This window comes from Siphateles boraxobius, unplaced genomic scaffold (genome assembly GCF_051911475.1).
Source record: "Siphateles boraxobius isolate OS27281-9 unplaced genomic scaffold, OSU_SipBor_1 172, whole genome shotgun sequence".
Classification (NCBI taxonomy): domain Eukaryota; kingdom Metazoa; phylum Chordata; class Actinopteri; order Cypriniformes; family Leuciscidae; genus Siphateles; species Siphateles boraxobius.
Window position 1 is genome coordinate 492,501 of NW_027508780.1, and position 20,000 is coordinate 512,500.

Consider the following 20,000-nt stretch of genomic DNA (forward strand, 5'->3'; position numbering starts at 1 on the left):
TCCAACGCCTCACACGGTGGTACTATATAATTATTGTATAATTACTGTATAATTTAATTTGAATGTTAGCATTTGTCATAAAAGCTGATGCATAACTCTAAATAAGTTTAGAAAAAATGTCCATATATTGGTGAAAATGCCCCTGGAAATCAATTTAAGGTGGCAAATATTGCACATTAATTAATAATTTCTGTCACTACCGTGAACTGACCACTGCATAGAATATGAAAAATATGAATATCCTCGTGATAATCGTAAAATATCATCTAATTATTATCAAAAAATTTTTTGTCAATATTACACACCCCTAATGTACGGTAATAATTTGATTTCTTCAGGTCTTAAAAAGGTCTTAAAAAGCCTTAAATTTGACTTTAAAAAGTGTGCATGAACCCCGGGTTCGCCTCCGAAGGGTCTGGTGCACCCAAATACGGCGACGATGATCCCTACACCGCTGTTCTACTCTCCAGTGCAAATACAGAGCGGTGACTCTCTCGATAAATGACCCATCAACAACAGACATCTTGTAAAAAGATGGCGGCCAACGGGGTTCGTAACTTTTGAAACTTTCGCCCCTGACCGCGCCTCTACGCGCGTCAGAGGCGAAAGTTTCAAAATTAAGGCTAGAATTAACACAAAGTGGTCAAGCGTCAAACTAGACGCGGTAAACGCGAATTTGACGCGCTATTCGCGTCTGGTGTGAACGCACAGTAACAATACAGAGCTCACAAATTAGACGTTTGTGGGGCAATCAAAACAAAGAGCAAAATTAACATGACAGACAAAACACTTAAAACTAAATCAGGCAACGAGAAACCAAACAAAAATCAACACAAGTCCCTATCGCGCGTGCGCTGTAGCCTGTCCTTCACTAGCGCTTCCCCAGGCCTCGAGCTCAGCGTGGGGATACCGCCTCATACACGGATGACTGACAGGCCGAACAGCCAATCAGAGACAGCCTGTTAAAGTGAAAGTAAGAGAGACAAAAGGAACCGAAAAGAGAAAGACAAAACACACCCAAAAACACTCCAAACCTCCCTAAGGACGTAACTGTGTGTGTGTGTGTGCAGATATACATGTGTCTGTGTGTGTAAGGCATAAAAAAAAAAAAAAAGTTTGGTTCCGGTTGGTTGTCAGTTGAGGTCATGGGTCGGTAGTGACTTTTTTTTTTCTTTTCTTTTTTTTCTTTTTTTTTCTCCAGTGGCAGCAAGGGATAGGAAGGAAATTATTATTATTTTTTTAATATTAATTTACTGTAGCGATGGATAAGCTACTCTATATTTTCATAACATAGCCTACCTGTACATGTACTCTACCACCTTGTGTGTCCCAGCATATTACACACACACGCTGATTTTAAATGTGTGCGCGGGGGCAAACGGGGTTGCCTTATTGTAAAGTGTTACCGATTAGTTATACACCGATTCAGACATCTCGTGAGTTCAGTGTTGGAAAGATCAGTTGTTTTAACCATTCATTAAAACGGATTGGTTCAAATGAGTTTAGTCGTTAGTCATTAGTTCACGAATTGGACGTGTCATTATCGGACGTGTGCGCGTTGTGTGATTATCCCGGCGGTTAGGACATCCCACAAGATTTGTGTCATCACAGAAAACATTTCATCACTGGATAGTTTTTTCGTTTATTTAAAGTGTGGTTTATATGTCAGATGATTGTGTGGAACGCTTTTCAGAGAAGATAAGGCAACGTATTTTAGCACAATTCCCAACCAGCGGTAATTCAGGAAAAAAGTGAAAGTGACACGTGATGGTAACCCATACTTGGAATTTGACCTCTGCATTTGACCCATCCAAGTGCACAAACATTAGGAGCAGAGAAGTGAGTAGTGAACACACACACACTGCAAACGAAGAAATCTCCGAACGCTCCACATGAAACTTTAGTCTTCCAACCTTGCCATCGTGTCGATTTATTTAGATTAATATGTGCGAGGGAGAGAGAGCAAGACAGTGCTTAGTTTTGAGACGGTGAAGCCTGTACTTCCGCCTGGCTCCGCAGAGAGAGCGCGCGCGACCGGGACACTCTCTCTCTCTCTCTCTCTGTCTCTGCTCGTTCAGTTCACGCGCCCTGTCACGAGCGCAGCGGTGCATCTACATCACAACAGCGATGTGTGAACGCCCGCGGCTGCCTCGTTTGTTCGCATTGCTGGAGGACAACAGGCTATACGAATACGGTGCTGTACAAAAACATAAATTATAGTTCGCCTCAAAGTTTTTTATTTGTGTATTTATTTAATTTGTGTTATTTCTTCCCCAAGCTCATAAAATAAATTTGGGTCGCACATAAATTGACATGGTCGGTCGGAAACCGGAACCAAACTAATTTTTTTTTTATGCCTAATCCGTGTGTGTGTGTGTGTGTGTGTGTGTGTGTGTGTGTGTGTGTGTGTGTGTGTGTGTGTGTGTGTGTGTGTGTGTGTGTGTGTGTGTGTGTGTGTGTGTGTGTGTGTGTGTGTGTGTGTGTGTGTGTGTGTGTGTGTGTGTGTGTGTTCTAGACCTCGATCGCAGAGTGCCTGACGTATCTGGATAACGGTGTGGTGTTCGTGGGATCCAGACTGGGAGATTCTCAGCTCGTGAAGGTCGGTGATCTTGCAGATGAGTTACTGATATGTGATAATGGCATGTTCTCTAAGGCCAGCGTGGTGTGTGTGTGTGCGCGCAGCTGAATGTGGACAGTAACGATCAGGGTTCGTATGTGGCAGTGATGGAGACCTTCACTAACCTGGGCCCGATAGTGGACATGTGTGTGGTGGACCTGGAGAGGCAAGGCCAGGGTCAGGTGAGCATCATCATCATCATCATCACATCATCATAAATCATCATCAATCGTTCAGTGCTCCTGCTGTTAGTCTGTTAGGACAGAATTAAACACTATATACAACTGGTGTTTAACAACATAATGACAAATGCCGCCACCATTGGGGAATATAAACAGCGCGACGCATCGACGCAAATCGACTAATTTATGTATTCGATGTAATCTATTACGATGATGCGTCGTTGCAGCTCCACTTGACATTAACATTGTTTGTTAGGAGTTCATGTTTGGCCCTTTTTGATTCTGTAACCAGCTTTATCACATCAGTGAAGCAGTGTATCATCAGCTAGATGAAGCGTGTGTGTGTGTGTGTGTGTGTGTGTGTGTGCGCGGTCCTGCAGTTGGTGACGTGCTCCGGAGCGTTTAAGGAAGGCTCTCTGAGGATTATTCGTAACGGTATCGGCATCCATGAGCACGCCAGTATCGACCTGCCCGGGATCAAAGGTCAGATCTCTGCTGTCGATCTCCACCTGCTAATGTAATGTGAATCACAATATATCTCTAACTATACTCTGTGTGTGTGTGTGTGTGTGTGTGTGTGTGTTTCAGGACTGTGGCCGCTGCGCTCAGAGTCGAGCAGAAACACTGATGACATGCTGGTTCTGTCTTTCGTCGGTCAGACCAGGTGAGTAAAGTTTACTTCAGTCCAGAGCTGAACTGCACCTCCCATGCTCATCACTGTCGTGCGTGTGTGTGTGTGTGTGTGTGTGTGTGTGTGTGTGTGTGTGTGTGTGTGTGTGTGTGTGTTTGTGTGTGTCAGGGTTCTGATGCTCAGCGGAGAGGAGGTGGAGGAGACGGAGCTGCCGGGGTTTGTGGATAATCAGCAGACGTTCTTCTGTGGGAATGTTGCGCATCAGCAGCTCATACAGGTGCGCTTACACACACCTGAAGCACACAGGAGAGGGGTGGTGTTCGAAGCCTGTGTTGACGAGTGTGTGCGTGTGTGTTTAGATCACGTCGGGCTCTGTGCGCCTGGTCACTCAGGACAGCAAGGCTCTGGCGAGCGAGTGGAAGGAGCCGCAGGGCAGAAACATCAGCGTGGCGTCGTGTAACAACACACAGGTGGTGCTCGCAGTGGGGCGAGTGCTGTATCACCTGCAGATCCTCACCGGAGAACTCAAGCAGATCAGGTGAACACACACACACACACACACACACACACACACACACACAGGTGGGGCGAGTGCTGTATCACCTGCAGATCCTCACCGGAGAACTCAAGCAGATCAGGTGAACACACACACACACACACACACACACACACACAGGTGGGGCGAGTGCTGTATCACCTGCAGATCCTCACCGGAGAACTCAAGCAGATCAGGTGAACACACACACACACTCTTAGCTGTCCATCGTGTTCGATGATGACGCTTGCTCCAGTGATGTGGTGGTGGGGGGGTTGCCGCTGGTGTAGTCCTCAAAGCGCTGCTTTTGCCCTCCAGCGGAGCGCTTAGCGCCCGTTAGTCGACTGTAGAGGACGCAGCGGGGCAGGCGGTGTTCAGGCATGCGTATGCTGTGCCCTATCCAGCGCAGATGTTTTTTGGCCACAGCTGCTTCCATACAGATTGAGTCAGTGTTGCTGAGGATGGCTGTATGGGGGATTCGATCTTCCCAGGACAAGCTGAGGATCTTCTGTCGGCAGCGGGTGTGGAAGGCCACGAGGTTGATGATGTGCTGGCGGTTCATGACTCAGCCCCATAAAGCAGAGTGGAGATACTTAAACAGCAACCTTTGTGCTATCCATGGAGAGGAGAGATATCCCGCGGCTAGAATAATAGGCTAACCCTAACCGCGAATCCACTGTGAGACACCAATGTGTCCCTGAGCAAGACACTTAACCCCTAGTTGCTCCAGAGGCGTGCGACCTCTGACATATATTGCAATTGTAAGTCGCTTTGGATAAAAGCGTCAGCTAAATGAATAAATGTAAATGAAATGAATAAATGTTGCCGCAGACAGCACTGTCTCCTTTCTGCTTGTAAATGACCACAATGTTAGCATCGTTCCAGTCCTGTGGGAGAGTCCCATGTCCCCGAATGTTTTGGATCAGGAGGTGCAGGCGTCGTGTGAGGATATAACTTCCGTGTTTGAAAACCTCTGCAGGGATTCCATCGTGTCCAGCGATTTTGTTGTTCTTCAGCCCTGCAGAAGCTTGCAGAAGTTCTGAGTAAAGTGGTGGAGTGTCCAAGTGTATGGTTGCTGACAGGTCTGGCAGATTATCCAGGATATGTGGGTCAACAGAGTTGGTGTGATTAAAGAGACTAAAGATTAAAGAATCTCGTGGCAGTCCTTGAAGAGTGTGGACCCGTCGCCTGATCGGACTGAGGGAATCGCCGCTTCCTGGGGCCGAACAATGCTTTTATGGCATCGTAAAAGCCTTGAGAACCAGTCTGCCAGGTTCTGGAGTTCACCAGCTGTTCTCCATAGTCCCAAGGGCTCGCTGGGTTTCTGCTCTTACAGCAGTGAAGATGGTTATATGGGTGGGAGATCCAGGGCAGGACAGGACAGCTTTGTGGGCTTCATGCTTGGTTTTAGAAGTGACTGTATCTCAGCTGAGTTAGTCAAACCAGTCCTGGTGGAGTTTCCTTCATTGGCCGAGCGCCTGAGGCTGCGCTATTAATATCCTGACGACGAGGTGGACAGTCAGCTGATTCCTCCAGGATCATGTTGAGGTTTTCAGCAAGGAGCCGTCGGAGGTTGTCTTTGGTGGTGATGCTGTTCAGCGCTGGACAGTTTCTTGTTGGAGCTGTCCTCGGGCCACGGGGCTGAATGCTCATGAGTAGTTTGGATCTGACCATGAGGTGGTCAGTCCAGCTCTCAGCTCCGCGCATCACACGGGTTTTGACGGACAATCACGTAGTCAAGAAGATGGCAGTGTTTGAGCGGGGGTGCTGCCAGGAGGCCTTGAGCCTGTTCTTCATCTGTAAGACGGTGTTAGTAATGACCAGCTGGTGCTCTGCACAGAAGGAGAGGAGTCTGAGCCCGTCGCGGTTCATTTCCCCACACCATGCTGGCCGATGCCTTTACTCCGCACCAGGTCCTCCGTGGCCACTCCAGCATTGAGATATCCTAGGAGTATGATCCTGTCCGTAGCCGGGGTTTTCTGTAGGATGGCATCAAGAGCTCTGTAGAAATCCTCTTTGATGTTGTGCTCGTGTCAAGAGTGGGAGCGTATGCACTGATGAGTGGCGAAGCGTTCCTTTGCCAGGGGAATGCGCATGTCATCAGTCTTTCATTGATGCAGATAGGGGTTTCCGGAATGCGCTGCAGCAGTTTAGACTTCACAGCAAAGCCAACTCCATGATTACGATGCAAAAAGCCTGCGCATAGCTGAGGATTAACCCTCTGGGGTCTAAGGTGTTTTTGGGGTCCTTGAGATGTTTTGACATGCCCTGACATTTGTGCTTTTTTCAGTTGCTTATAAACATATTATTTGAAAAGGTCTAATTACACTCTATTTAGCATAAACATGGATACCATAATATGTGAGCAAGATGTATGTACATGTTTGTATTTTTTTAGAGAATATTGTTTATGCATGGTTATTGAAAAAACTAAAACTTAAAGTGTCTGTAATAAGGCCACAAAACATATACTAAATATGTGTCCACAGGACTTTTGACTAATGGGCGTTGTTGCCTAGAGTTTTTGCTTCAAAATGATCTGAAAATCATCCTGTCCAATCATTCACATAAAACAATACATTGGTTTAAATTTTATAAGACACCTTTTGTTTGGAAAGGCAATATGCGTGGAGGTGTATTCACACCTGAGAAGACAAAGGCCGGATAATGTGCCACATACATAATGAGCTGCATATTAATTAGCCTTTCACACAAGTTTGTCACAGGATCCCTAAGAATGCGACCTCGGACAAAAGAAATTTTATATATATGTATACATATTTTACAATAAGAAATTGTAACCAATTACAAATAGGTTACAATTACAACAACAATTACAATTTTAACAATATTTCAAGTGTATTCTTTCTTTGTAAAAAGTATACGTTTTATCATACGTATTAAAAAAGGTAAGGATTCATTAGTTTGAATATTGGAACAAACATTTTAATAACATCTTAGTTGATAATTCAATATACCTACTTTATTTTTATTAAATCAGGCAACGAGAAACCAAACAAAAATCAAGATATATATCGAGATATATTTTTGTCAATATTGCACACCCCTAATGTACGGTAATAATTTTGATTTCTTCAGGTCTTAAAAAGGTCTTAAAAAGCCTTAAATTTGACTTTAAAAAGTGTGCATGAACCCCGGGTTCGCCTCCGAAGGGTCTGGTGCACCCAAATACGGGGACGATGATCCCTACACCGCTGTTCTACTCTCCAGTGCAAATACAGAGCGGTGACTCTCTCGATAAATGACCCATCAACAACAGACATCTTGTAAAAAGATGGCGGCCAACGGGGTTCGTAACTTTTGAAACTTTCGCCTCTGACCGCGCCTCTACGCGCGTCAGAGGCGAAAGTTTCAAAATTAAGGCTAGAATTAACACAAAGTGGTCAAGCGTCAAACTAGACGCGGTAAACGCGAATTTGACGCGCTATTCGCGTCTGGTGTGAACGCACAGTAACAATACAGAGCTCACAAATTAGACGTTTGTGGGGCAATCAAAACAAAGAGCAAAATTAACATGACAGACAAAACACTTAAAACTAAATCAGGCAACGAGAAACCAAACAAAAATCAACACTAGTCCCTATCGCGCGTGCGCTGTAGCCTGTCCTTCACTAGCGCTTCCCCAGGCCTCGAGCTCAGCGTGGGGATCCCGCCTCATACACGGATGACTGACAGGCCGAAACAGCCAAACTAGCATCATGTTTATATTTCTTTATTTGACTAAAAGCACAATACTTTGTTTATATTGTGAGTATACACAAAAAAATACACTTAACAGGATTGAATGATGTATAACACTAACACGTAAGATCAAAATCAACAGAGTATTTTGAGTCTCTTTTGCACTGTCAAGAAAAAAAGCGAGACTATCGCGCTTGCGCAATAGCAGACCTCAGAGGGTTAAGGTGAGGGTGTGGGTGCGCATTGGATGCTCATTGGTCTCTAACTGGCAAAACAAGGCAAGTTTTATTTATTTGGCACATTTCATACACCGTGGTAATTCAAAATAATCACTACAAATGCATTAGAAATAAAAATAACAAAAGCAAAGAATAAAACCTCCTGCGGAGTCAGCACTAGTGCACACTGAGGCCTGGCCAGACACACATGTTCAGAACTCTTCAGAGATCTGTGCTCAGCCAATCAAACCTCCTGTTTAATTTTCATGCAAAACTGAGCATGCCAGCGGTGGTAATGTGTGTGTGTGTGTGTGTCTCCTGCAGCTCCACTGAGATGGAGCACGAGGTGGCGTGTCTGGACATCACTCCTCTGGGCGAAAGCGCCGGAGAATCCAGCATCTGTGCCGTGGGACTCTGGACCGACATCTCGGCCCGCCTGCTGAAACTGCCCTGCTTCAGTCCACTGCACAAAGAGATGCTGGGCGGAGGTGTGTGTGTGTGTGTGTGTGTGTGTGTGTGTGTGTGTGTGTGTGTGTGTGTGTGTGTGTGTGTGTGTGTGAGAGATGCTGGGCCTGCTGAAACTGCCCTGCTTCAGTCCACTGCACAAAGAGATGCTGGGCGGAGGTGTGTGTGTGTGTGTGTGTGTGTGTGTGTGTGTGTGTGTGTGTGTGTGTGTGTGTGTGTGTGTGTGTGTGTGTGTGTGTGTGTGTGTGTGTGTGTGTGTGTGAGAGATGCTGGGCCTGCTGAAACTGCCCTGCTTCAGTCCACTGCACAAAGAGATGCTGGGCGGAGGTGTGTGTGTGTGTGTGTGACAGTGAGAGTGTGAGTGTGTGTGTGTGAGAGATGCTGGGCGGAGGTGTGTGTGAGAGATGCTGGGCGGAGGTGTGTGTGTGTGTGTGTGTGAGAGATGCTAGGCCTGCTGAAACTGCCCTGCTTCAGTCCACTGCACAAAGAGATGTTTGTGTGTGTGTGTGTGCGCGCGTGTGTGTGGGTGTGTGTGCTACTAACGGCGCAAACACGGTTAATACAGATTGATAGTGCAGACAGCATTGATTATAACGGAGTTTCTGATAAACTTGCGCTGTTTGATTGACAGCTCCAGCAATTATGAAGGGAGCGTTCTTTCATCGCTTTATAGAAGTTTCTACTAAGAGAGAAAATGTTGACCGTTTAGTCACTTGATTTACTGACGCATAAACGGCAATAAACAATTTTGAGACAAAGAACGTCAGACTGTACATGAATCATTGATATCAGAAATCACTGATCCGAGATCAGGCATTAGAATGAACACGTTAACTTGCATGTTGTGGCATTATTGTCGGGTCCAGATCTTACAGTAAAAAGCCTGCACCGAAAAAAGAAATAAATATTTCTCAATTCATGACCACTTTATGCATATTTTACGACTCTTTCACACTTAAAGTCAACATATCCAGCTAATACTGGTATTCCATTTCCAAATATGATTATAAATTCTTACCCTAAGAAGCTGCTGCTGTTGTTTGTGTTGTGAAGGTATAATGCCCATGTGTTGATGGATCTGAGAAGCTCCTGAAGCACGAGTGTGTTGTTTTGTGTCTAACTGACGCTGGTTGTGTGTCCTGTAGAGATCATCCCTCGCTCCATCCTCATGACCACGTTCGAGGGCAGTCACTATCTGCTGTGTGCCCTGGGAGACGGGGCGCTCTTCTACTTCGGCCTGGACATTCAGACAGGTTTACACACACACACACACACACACACACACACACACACACACACACACACACACGTGTTCGCCGCTAACAACCAGCGGCTTACTTTCCTAACACGTCTCCATGTTTTCACTGTCCCTATACAGAGTATTAGACAACTGGAACCATGTACTTTTAATATAAGATTACTGTGACACCAGAATTTTAGATACCAGTTGAAAACTCAGAATTTGTGATTTCAATACCACTGCTAAACCAACTAATATAAAACTGTTTGTTTTCCGGAGATCTAACCTTCACGAGTGTGTTTGCAGGTGTTTTGAGCGAGCGTAAGAAGGTGACGCTCGGCACGCAGCCGACGGTTCTGCGCACTTTCCGCTCGCTCTCCACGTCCAACGTGTTCGCCTGCTCCGACAGACCCACCGTCATCTACTCCAGCAACCACAAGCTGGTGTTCTCCAACGTCAACCTGAAGGAGGTGAACTACATGTGCCCGCTGAACTCTGAGGGATACCCCGACAGGTACGCCTCACCTGATCTCTCTCAGATCTCAGCTCTGCTGTAGCGTCACATGTTCCTTCTCTCCTGCTCCAGTCTGGCTCTGGCCAATAACAGCACTCTGACCATCGGCACCATCGACGAGATCCAGAAGCTGCACATCCGGACCGTGCCGCTCTACGAGTCGCCCAAGTGAGTGTGTGTGTGTGTGTGTGTGTGTGGAAACGCATCATATCAATGATTCATTTATTTCATTAAGCCGGATTATAACGTCATACAAATGGTTTGTGAATATCTCGTGAATTAATCAGTTCCAGTAACCGGCCGTCACTTGTCGGTTACACTTTATTTCATGTTGTCATTGTTCCAGCGTAATTATACATTTAAGCACTGAGTAATATTAAGTAAAAACATGTACTTCCTATAGGGTTAGTTGTTTACTGTAGTGAGTAACCGTAAGCTGTAAGGAGGACACTGTAAACTGGTGTTGCTCTGCTAGAGTACGAGGACAGCACCTGTGGTGTGTGTGTGTGTGTGTGTGTGTGTGTGTGTGTGTGTGTGTGTGTGTGTGTCATGATCATGCCTGTATTCTACTAATGTGTGTGTCGCTCGCAGGCGGATCTGTTATCAGGAAGTGTCTCAGTGTTTCGGAGTTCTGTCCAGTAGAGTAGAGATGCAGGACACCAGTGGAACAACAGCAGCGGTGCGGCCCAGCGCCAGCACACAGGTGTGTGTGTGTGAGTGAGTGATGTTCTTTAAAAGCAGAGGTGCGTCACAAAAGGTGTGTGAGAGTGAGAGTGTGAGAGTGAGAGTGTGAGAGTGAGAGTGTGAGAGTGAGAGTGAGAGTGTGAGAGTGAGAGTGTGAGAGTGAGAGTGAGAGTGTGTGAGTGTGTGAGAGTGAGTGTGAGAGTGTGAGAGTGAGAGTGTGAGAGTGAGAGTGAGAGTGTGAGTGTGAGTGTGAGAGAGAGTGTGAGAGAGAGTGTGAGAGAGAGTGAGAGTGTGAGTGTGAGAGTGAGAGTGAGAGAGTGAGAGTGTGAGAGTGAGAGTGTGAGTGTGAGTGTGAGTGTGAGTGAGAGTGAGAGTGAGTGTGTGAGAGTGTGAGAGAGTGAGAGTGAGAGTGAGAGTGTGAGTGTGAGTGTGAGAGTGAGAGTGTGAGTGAGAGAGTGTGAGAGTGTGAGAGTGTGAGAGTGAGAGTGAGAGTGAGAGTGTGAGAGTGTGAGAGAGAGTGTGAGAGTGAGAGTGAGAGTGTGAGTGTGAGAGTGAGAGAGTGTGAGAGTGTGAGAGTGAGAGTGTGAGAGTGTGAGAGAGAGTGTGAGAGTGTGAGAGAGTGAGAGTGAGTGTGAGAGTGTGAGAGAGAGTGTGAGAGTGTGAGAGAGTGAGAGTGAGAGTGAGAGTGTGAGTGTGAGAGTGAGAGTGAGAGTGTGTGTGATGTTCTTTAAAAGCAGAGGTGCGTCACAAAAGCTGTGTGTGTGTGTGTGTGCGCGCAGGCTCTGTCCAGCAGTGTGAGCTCCAGTAAGCTGTTTCCCAGCAGCACGTCGCCTCACGAGACGTCGTTCGGGGAGGAGGTGGAGGTGCACAGTCTGCTGGTGGTGGATCAGCATACGTTCGAGGGTATGTGTGTGTGTGTGTGTGTGTGTGTGTGTGTGTGTGTGTGTGTGCGTGGATGCGTGTGCGTGCGGTCTAACGCTCCTCTCCCGCAGTGCTGCACGCGCATCAGTTCCTGCAGAACGAGTACGCGCTCAGCATGGTCTCCTGTAAGCTGGGCCGGGATCCGGCCGTCTACTTCATCGTCGGCACAGCGATGGTGTATCCAGAGGAGGCGGAGCCTAAGCAGGGCCGCATCATCGTCTTCCACTACACCGACGGTACGCTCACCAGAAACACCTTCATTATTCTCTACTGGGTTATTACATGTTTCCACAAAAATTGTGGCTTTTTCAATTATGAATGTGAAGTTTTACGTTTCGTATACATTTTTTATATTTTAAAAGTCCCACAAAAAAAGTAAATTTTCATTACAAAATGAAATCATAGAAATGGTGCATTCTAGGTCAGCGGTTTTCAAAGTGGGATCCGTGGAAATGTTTACAGAAAAACAGTGTAAAAGATAATTGAAATAAAATAAACAAACATACGAATACAAAAAAAAATAGATGAGTGAATAAATGCTTCTAAAATTACTATTGTGAGAAAAAAATATATATATATATATATCAAGGTTTCTGTGGAGCTTTAAGAAGCATTAAAAGCCATTAAATGGATTTTGCGAAAATTAAGATCTTAAATTGCATTAAAAAGAATTACATTTTAATCCTACAGGCATTTGAAAATTTTATATAGTTTTGAAGAAAATGTTATACTATCAATTTATTTGAATATAGCCTTCATAATTCATATTTTTTTATTTGCTGTCCCAAAATATGTACGTTAGTGTGATAAACGCACGGAACCGGTTTGGTAATTGCTTGGGGCCGGAGCAGAGTTGCCGTGATGCGAGTGACAGCGGAGGACAGGAAAAACACTAGACCAGAATAATGAGACAGTGCAAATTACATTAGAAGTGGATATTTAACGCAGCATCCTTTGGGATCCTGCCCCGTGGGGCAGTCATGGCCTAATGGTAGCAGAGTTGGACTGGTGACCCAAAGGTTGCTGGTTCAATTCCAGTACCGGCAGGAATATGACTGAGGTGTCCTTGAGCGAGGCACCTAACCCCCAATCGCTCCCCGGGCGCCACTCAAGGCTGCCCGCTGCTCGGGTTGTGTGTATCCACGTTTGCTGTGTGTGTGTGTGTGTGTGTGTGTGTTCACTACTCACTACTCTGCTCCTAATGTGTGTGTACTTACTTGGATGGGTTAAATGCAGAGGTCAAATTCTAAGTATGGGTTACCATACTTGGCCATCACGTGTCACTTTCACTTTAATTTTTGTCGTCCTTTGGCTAGCTTTACATTATGATCCCGTTCTTATTCATGCAAATACTTTAAACCTGAACTTGGCTTGAACAAACAGTAACACACAAAATTATGCCAAAATGTCAGTTTTGTCGAGTATCCTCATAACATAAGAGCAGTCTTGAGTTAAAGACTTATATAAAAGTAGAGATTAGTGAGAATGAGGCGCGTTAGATCAGTCAGCAGCGGCTGCTCTTAAAGGGCCAGCAGCCAATAAAGCTTTCTGTCAGTAAAGTTAATCAAAGAACAAAGGGAACAGCGAAAATCACTCACTGCTCTTGACTAAAGAACTTTTGTAGGTAAACAAGTATTTGAAATATACTGTTATTGTTGTTTCTACAGTAATTTTACAAATAAAATGAAATTATGACATTATAAAATATATAAACTAGATATAAACGTACAAAAATGTAAGCGTTTTTAAATGATTAATCACAGACATTTTTTTGGTTAATTGAGTTAATTTTTTTTAATGGATTGACAGCACAAATATACACTCACAAGGATTATTAGGAACACCTGTTCAATTTCTCATTAATGCAATTATCTAATCAACCAATCACATGACAGTTGCTTCAATGCATTTAGGGGTGTGGTCCTGGTCAAGACAATCTCCTGAACTCCAAACTGAATGTCAGAATGGGATAGAAAGGTGATTTAAGCAATTTTGAGCGTGGCATGGTTGTTGGTGCCAAACGGGCCGGTCTGAGAATTTCACAATCTGCTCAGTTACTGGGATCTTCACGCACAACCATTTCTAGGGTTTAAAAGAATAGTGTGAAAAGGGAAACACATCCAGTATGCGGCAGTCCTGTGGGCGAAAATGCCTTGTTGATGCTAGAGGTCAGAGGAGAATGGGCCGACTGATTCAAGCTGATAGAAGAGCAACTTTGACTGAAATAACCACTCGTTACAACCGAGGTATGCAGTAAAGCATTTGTGAAGCCACAACACGCACAACCTTGAGGCGGATGGGCTACAACAGCAGAAGACCCCACCGGGTCCCACTCATCTCCACTACAAATAGGAAAAAGAGGCTACAATTTGCAAGAGCTCACCAAAATTGGACAGTTGAAGACTGGAAAAATGTTGCCTGGTCTGATGAGTCTCGATTTCTGTTGAGACACTCAGACGGTAGAGTCAGAATTTGGCGTAAACAGAATGAGAACATGGATCCATCATGCCTTGTTACCACTGTGCAGGCTGGTGGTGGTGGTGTAATGGTGTAGGGGATGTTTTCTTGGTACACTTTAGACCCCTTAGTGCCAATTGGGCATCGTTTTAATGCCACGGCCTACCTGAGCATTGTTTCTGACCATGTCCATCCCTTTATGGCCACCATGTACCCATCCTCTGATGAATACTTCCAGCAGGATAATGCACCATGTCACAAAGCTCGAATCATTTCAAATTGGTTTCTTGAACATGACAATGAGTTCACTGTTCTAAAATGGCCCCCATAGTCACCAGATCTCAACCCAATAGAGCATCTTTGGGATGTGGTGGAACGGGAGCTTCATGCCCTGGATGTGCATCCCACAAATCTCCATCAACTGCAAGATGCTATCCTATCAATATGGGCCAACATTTCTAAAGAATGCTTTCAGCATCTTGTTGAATCAATGCCACGTAGAATAAGGCAGTTCTGAAGTGGAAGGGGGTCAAACACAGTATTAGTATGGTGTTCCTAATAGGGGTGACCCGAACAGTCGAAGATTCGATGCATCGATTGGAGGAGCCTGATTCGACTACCAATCTCACAGTGGAATCTTCGCAGAGGTTATAAGGCTGCTCAATGTCTGGTTTCACATAGAACTACTGGTTTTCTGTCAATACGTTAATATAGGAGGCTATTATGATAATTCTGTAAATACAAATGTGCAAAGGAAGAAGCTTTTAATAAATATTTTTAACGTGCATGAATAAATCCAAACACCCCATGACAGATTTAAGTTTCACTTTCGATCCGTGACCGATAGAGGAGCGTTTTGGCGGCAGGGATTTAAATCTTTAAAAATGTCTGGGATAAGAAAATCTAAAGTGTGGATGCACACCATCAGAAAGGATATTTTCCCAGACTGGATTTAGCATCAGGAAAACCATGATCGCACTTCTGCAGGCCAACGTTAACAAGTTGGTTTTCCTCTGGAGATTCTAAAACGCTTAACGTGAAAAAAAGCTTTTAAAACGCTAGGGCACTTTTACATGGCTTAATTAATGTATAGTGGGCTACCTCATTAAGAAACCATACAATGTGCAGATAAGCAGATGAACCCAGAATATGAACCAAACGTGTTCCTCCTATAGAAAGTCACGTAAAGCGTTTTCTTTATAATAACGGTTTTTAATAGGAGGAAAATTAGCGTTTAATTAAACGCGTTGCGTTCATATTCTGGGCTCATCTGCTTTTCTGTAGGCTATACAGTATGCTTTATTAATAAGGTGTGTATAGAATTTGATCTTTTAATATAACTGTCTTAGGACATTAAGCCGTTAAACGTTTTTCATGTTAAGCGTTTTAGTATGTATTTTATCCACGCACACAATTTGAAAAGACTCAAATGGACATAGACACACAGAGTGAAAGACTAGATTTTCTCTCTCGATCAGGAAACGTTACGGTACAAGTGATTTAAAAAATGTTCAGCCTAATTTGATTTTTGTATGCTGTGAACATGTTTAGATAAACAGTCACTCGAGTTCAGCGTTTATTGTTGTTTTTGCAGTTACAAAGACAAAGTTGACCATTCTGGCTATACTTTCGATATTTTAATAATATCTTTATTTTTATTTATTTTTATTGATCACTCAGGGTAATCTAATTTAACTATTTGTGGCTTGTGTTTTGAATATTTTAAGCACTTTGCACGCATTTGTTCTGCATCTTGTGACTTGATTCAGACTTATTACGTTTACTTATTTATTTATTTTTTATTTTTTGAAAGGTATATTCTGTTCTAATTTAATTCTGTATATTAATTGTTGATTATTTTTCGGTGCATAGATGTTGCGCCCTGTAGGTAAGCCTGCTCGCACAGGCAATTTAGCCGATTTAATTTGATTTGCATGTGAAATGCTAATCCTGTCTGCAGTGTGGCCATTCTGCAGTTATTTATGTTATTTCTTATTTGTATTGATCTGAAATGTTTTCTACATTTTTATCTATATCTTTGTGTGATGTTCTGTACATCGCGGCTTTAAAATGTTAAAGCCCCGCCCCCTCCCCGACCCCACACACACGATTCGACTATTAGTCGACTATAGGGAAGACTTTACGATTCTGATTCGACTATGAAAATCCTTAGTCGGGGACACCCCTAGTTCCTAATAATCCTTTAGCTGAGTGTATATATATATGTGTGTGTATATGTATATATATATATAATCTGTGGTTAGTTTCATGTGTAGCATAAAGTTTTAAAAAGCATTAAATATTAATTTGAAGCTACCTGCAGAAAACCTGTATATGTAACTTAGTAAACTAAATATTTTACAAATAATATTGACATGATTTTTTTTTTACAGTACAAGTAGGGTCTTTAAACAGCAACCTATAGAGCTGAAGATGATCATAATTGACTGACAACCCCTGATCTACGGCTTGTGTGTGTGTGTGTGTAATCATGTGCTGTTTTCTCTGTCCTCTCAGGTAAACTGCAGACGGTGGCAGAGAAGGAGGTTAAAGGTGCCGTTTACTCGATGGTGGAGTTTAACGGAAAACTGCTGGCCAGCATCAACAGCACCGTGAGTTCGGCCCCATCACACTCTTCAGCGCATCTCTTTCCCGCCGCTAACGTGTGTCTCCACCGCTAACGTGTGTGTCTGCGCAGGTGCGTCTGTACGAGTGGACGGCAGAGAAGGAGCTGCGGACGGAGTGTAACCACTATAATAACATCATGGCTCTATATCTGAAGACGAAGGGCGACTTCATACTGGTGGGGGACCTGATGCGCTCGGTGCTGCTGCTAGCATACAAGCCCATGGAGGGCAGCTTCGAGGAGGTGAGTGCTGTCGCACTGCATTCTGGGGGTTCTGCTGCGGTTATAGTCGGAAGGAAGCTTAATTTCCTCTCGCTGTTGTCTTTTCATTAGATTGCCCGTGATTTCAATCCAAACTGGATGAGTGCTGTCGAAATCCTGGATGATGACAACTTCCTCGGAGCCGAGAATGCGTTCAACCTGTTCGTCTGCCAGAAGGACAGGTAACGGGTCGAGCGCATCATCACACACTGATGACCGATGTTTGATGTGACTGACGGGCGTCTGAAGAAGCGCTCACATTTACACAGACTCTGAGAATATATCCAGTCATTCAATAGGAATTCCGTGCGAGGACGAAAGATCTGACATCGGTTCAGCTCATATTCTCCACATTGACCAACAGAACCAGTAACCCGACCCGAGCTTCAAGCCGCCTTTCGACTGCACACATTCGCACGCAACTTTGAAATTGGTCGTGAAGCAACCGCTACCCTCGGCGTATTCACCATGGTCAAATAAATGATTTTAATGAATGTAATGCATGTGTGAATATATCCACACAAGAGGAACCGTGTGTGTTTGTGAGGAACCGTGTGTGTTTGTGAGGAACCATGTGTGTGTGAGTAACCGTGTGTGTTTGTGAGGAACCGTGTGTGTGTGAGTAACCGTGTGTGTGTGTGTGTGTGTGAGGAGCCGTGTGTGTGTGAGGAATCGTGTGTGTGTGTGTGTGTGTGTGTGTGAGAGTGAGGAACCGTGTGCGTGCGAGGAACCGTGCGTGTGAGGAACCGTGCGTGTGAGGAACCGTGCGTGTGAGGAACCGTGCGCGTGAGGAACCGTGCGCGTGAGGAACCGTGCGCGTGAGGAACCGTGCGCGTGTGTGTGTGTGTGTGTGTGAGAGTGAGGAACCGTGTGCGTGCGAGGAACCGTGCGCGTGAGGAGCCGTGCGCGTGAGGAGCCGTGCGCGTGAGGAGCCGTGCGCGTGAGGAGCCGTGCGCGTGAGGAGCCGTGCGCGTGAGGAGCCGTGCGCGTGAGGAGCCGTGCGCGTGAGGAGCCGTGCGCGTGAGGAGCCGTGCGCGTGAGGAGCCGTGCGCGTGAGGAGCCGTGCGCGTGAGGAGCCGTGCGCGTGAGGAGCCGTGCGCGTGAGGAGCCGTGCGCGTGAGGAGCCGTGCGCGTGAGGAGCCGTGCGCGTGAGGAGCCGTGCGCGTGAGGAGCCGTGCGCGTGAGGAGCCGTGCGCGTGAGGAGCCGTGCGCGTGCGAGTGAGGAGCCGTGCGCGTGCGAGTGAGGAGCCGTGCGAGTGAGGAGCCGTGCGCGTGCGAGTGAGGAGCCGTGCGCGTGCGAGTGAGGAGCCGTGCGCGTGCGAGTGAGGAGCCGTGCGCGTGCGAGTGAGGAGCCGTGCGCGTGCGAGTGAGGAGCCGTGCGCGTGCGAGTGAGGAGCCGTGCGCGTGCGAGTGAGGAGCCGTGCGCGTGCGAGTGAGGAGCCGTGCGCGTGCGAGTGAGGAGCCGTGCGCGTGCGAGTGAGGAGCCGTGCGCGTGCGAGTGAGGAGCCGTGCGCGTGCGAGTGAGGAGCCGTGCGCGTGCGAGTGAGGAGCCGTGCGCGTGCGAGTGAGGAGCCGTGCGCGTGCGAGTGAGGAGCCGTGCGCGTGCGAGTGAGGAGCCGTGCGCGTGCGAGTGAGGAGCCGTGCGCGTGCGAGTGAGGAGCCGTGCGCGTGCGAGTGAGGAGCCGTGCGCGTGCGAGTGAGGAGCCGTGCGCGTGCGAGTGAGGAGCCGTGCGCGTGCGAGTGAGGAGCCGTGCGCGTGCGAGTGAGGAGCCGTGCGCGTGCGAGTGAGGAGCCGTGCGCGTGCGAGTGAGGAGCCGTGCGCGTGCGAGTGAGGAGCCGTGCGCGTGCGAGTGAGGAGCCGTGCGCGTGCGAGTGAGGAGCCGTGCGCGTGCGAGTGAGGAGCCGTGCGCGTGCGAGTGAGGAGCCGTGCGCGTGCGAGTGAGGAGCCGTGCGCGTGCGAGTGAGGAGCCGTGCGCGTGCGAGTGAGGAGCCGTGCGCGTGCGAGTGAGGAGCCGTGCGCGTGCGAGTGAGGAGCCGTGCGCGTGCGAGTGAGGAGCCGTGCGCGTGCGAGTGAGGAGCCGTGCGCGTGCGAGTGAGGAGCCGTGCGCGTGCGAGTGAGGAGCCGTGCGCGTGCGAGTGAGGAGCCGTGCGCGTGCGAGTGAGGAGCCGTGCGCGTGCGAGTGAGGAGCCGTGCGCGTGCGAGTGAGGAGCCGTGCGCGTGCGAGTGAGGAGCCGTGCGCGTGCGAGTGAGGAGCCGTGCGCGTGAGAGTGAGGAGCCGTGCGCGTGAGAGTGAGGAGCCGTGCGTGTGTGTGAGGAGGCGTGCGTGCGTGTGAGGAACCGTGCGTGTGAGGAACCGTGCGTGTGAGGAACCGTGCGTGTGAGGAACCGTGCGTGTGAGGAACCGTGCGTGTGAGGAACCGTGCGTGTGAGGAACCGTGCGTGTGAGGAACCGTGCGTGTGAGGAACCGTGCGTGTGAGGAACCGTGCGTGTGAGGAACCGTGCGTGTGAGAGTGAGGAGCCATGCGTGTGAGAGTGAGGAGCCATGCGTGTGAGAGTGAGGAGCCGTGTGTGTGTGTGTGTGTGAGGAACCGTGTGTGTGTGTGTGAGGAACCGTGTGTGTGAGTGAGGAACCGTGTGTGTGAGTGAGGAACCGTGTGTGTGAGTGAGGAACCGTGTGTGTGAGTGAGGAACCGTGTCTGTGTGTGAGGAGCCATGTGTGTGTGTGAGGAACCGTGCGTGTGAGGAACCGTGCGTGTGAGGAACCGTGCGTGTGAGGAACCGTGCGTGTGAGGAACCGTGCGTGTGAGGAACCGTGCGTGTGAGGAACCGTGCGTGTGAGAATGAGGAGCCGTGTGTGTGTGAGAGTGAGGAGCCGTGTGTGTGTGAGGAGCCGTGTGTGTGAGTGAGGAACCGTGTGTGTGTGTGAGGAACCGTGTGTGTGTGAG

At 47.2% G+C, this 20,000-nt stretch overlaps 1 protein-coding gene across 3 annotated transcripts in view; it reads left to right on the forward strand.

Moving 5' to 3' along the window:
• ddb1 (damage-specific DNA binding protein 1) overlaps positions 1–20,000 on the forward strand; it is a 41,854-nt gene that overhangs the window by 15,410 nt on the left and 6,444 nt on the right. For all 3 annotated transcript variants that reach the window (XM_077232511.1, XM_077232513.1, XM_077232512.1), the window contains 16 exons: positions 2,516–2,599; positions 2,683–2,799; positions 3,180–3,282; positions 3,388–3,463; positions 3,599–3,707; positions 3,790–3,968; positions 8,210–8,373; positions 9,496–9,603; positions 9,897–10,104; positions 10,177–10,272; positions 10,696–10,807; positions 11,568–11,691; positions 11,781–11,945; positions 16,684–16,778; positions 16,865–17,035; positions 17,126–17,235. In XM_077232511.1, coding sequence (XP_077088626.1) covers positions 2,516–2,599; positions 2,683–2,799; positions 3,180–3,282; positions 3,388–3,463; positions 3,599–3,707; positions 3,790–3,968; positions 8,210–8,373; positions 9,496–9,603; positions 9,897–10,104; positions 10,177–10,272; positions 10,696–10,807; positions 11,568–11,691; positions 11,781–11,945; positions 16,684–16,778; positions 16,865–17,035; positions 17,126–17,235 — 2,021 coding nt within the window. The remainder of the gene's footprint in view (positions 1–2,515; positions 2,600–2,682; positions 2,800–3,179; positions 3,283–3,387; positions 3,464–3,598; positions 3,708–3,789; positions 3,969–8,209; positions 8,374–9,495; positions 9,604–9,896; positions 10,105–10,176; positions 10,273–10,695; positions 10,808–11,567; positions 11,692–11,780; positions 11,946–16,683; positions 16,779–16,864; positions 17,036–17,125; positions 17,236–20,000) is intronic.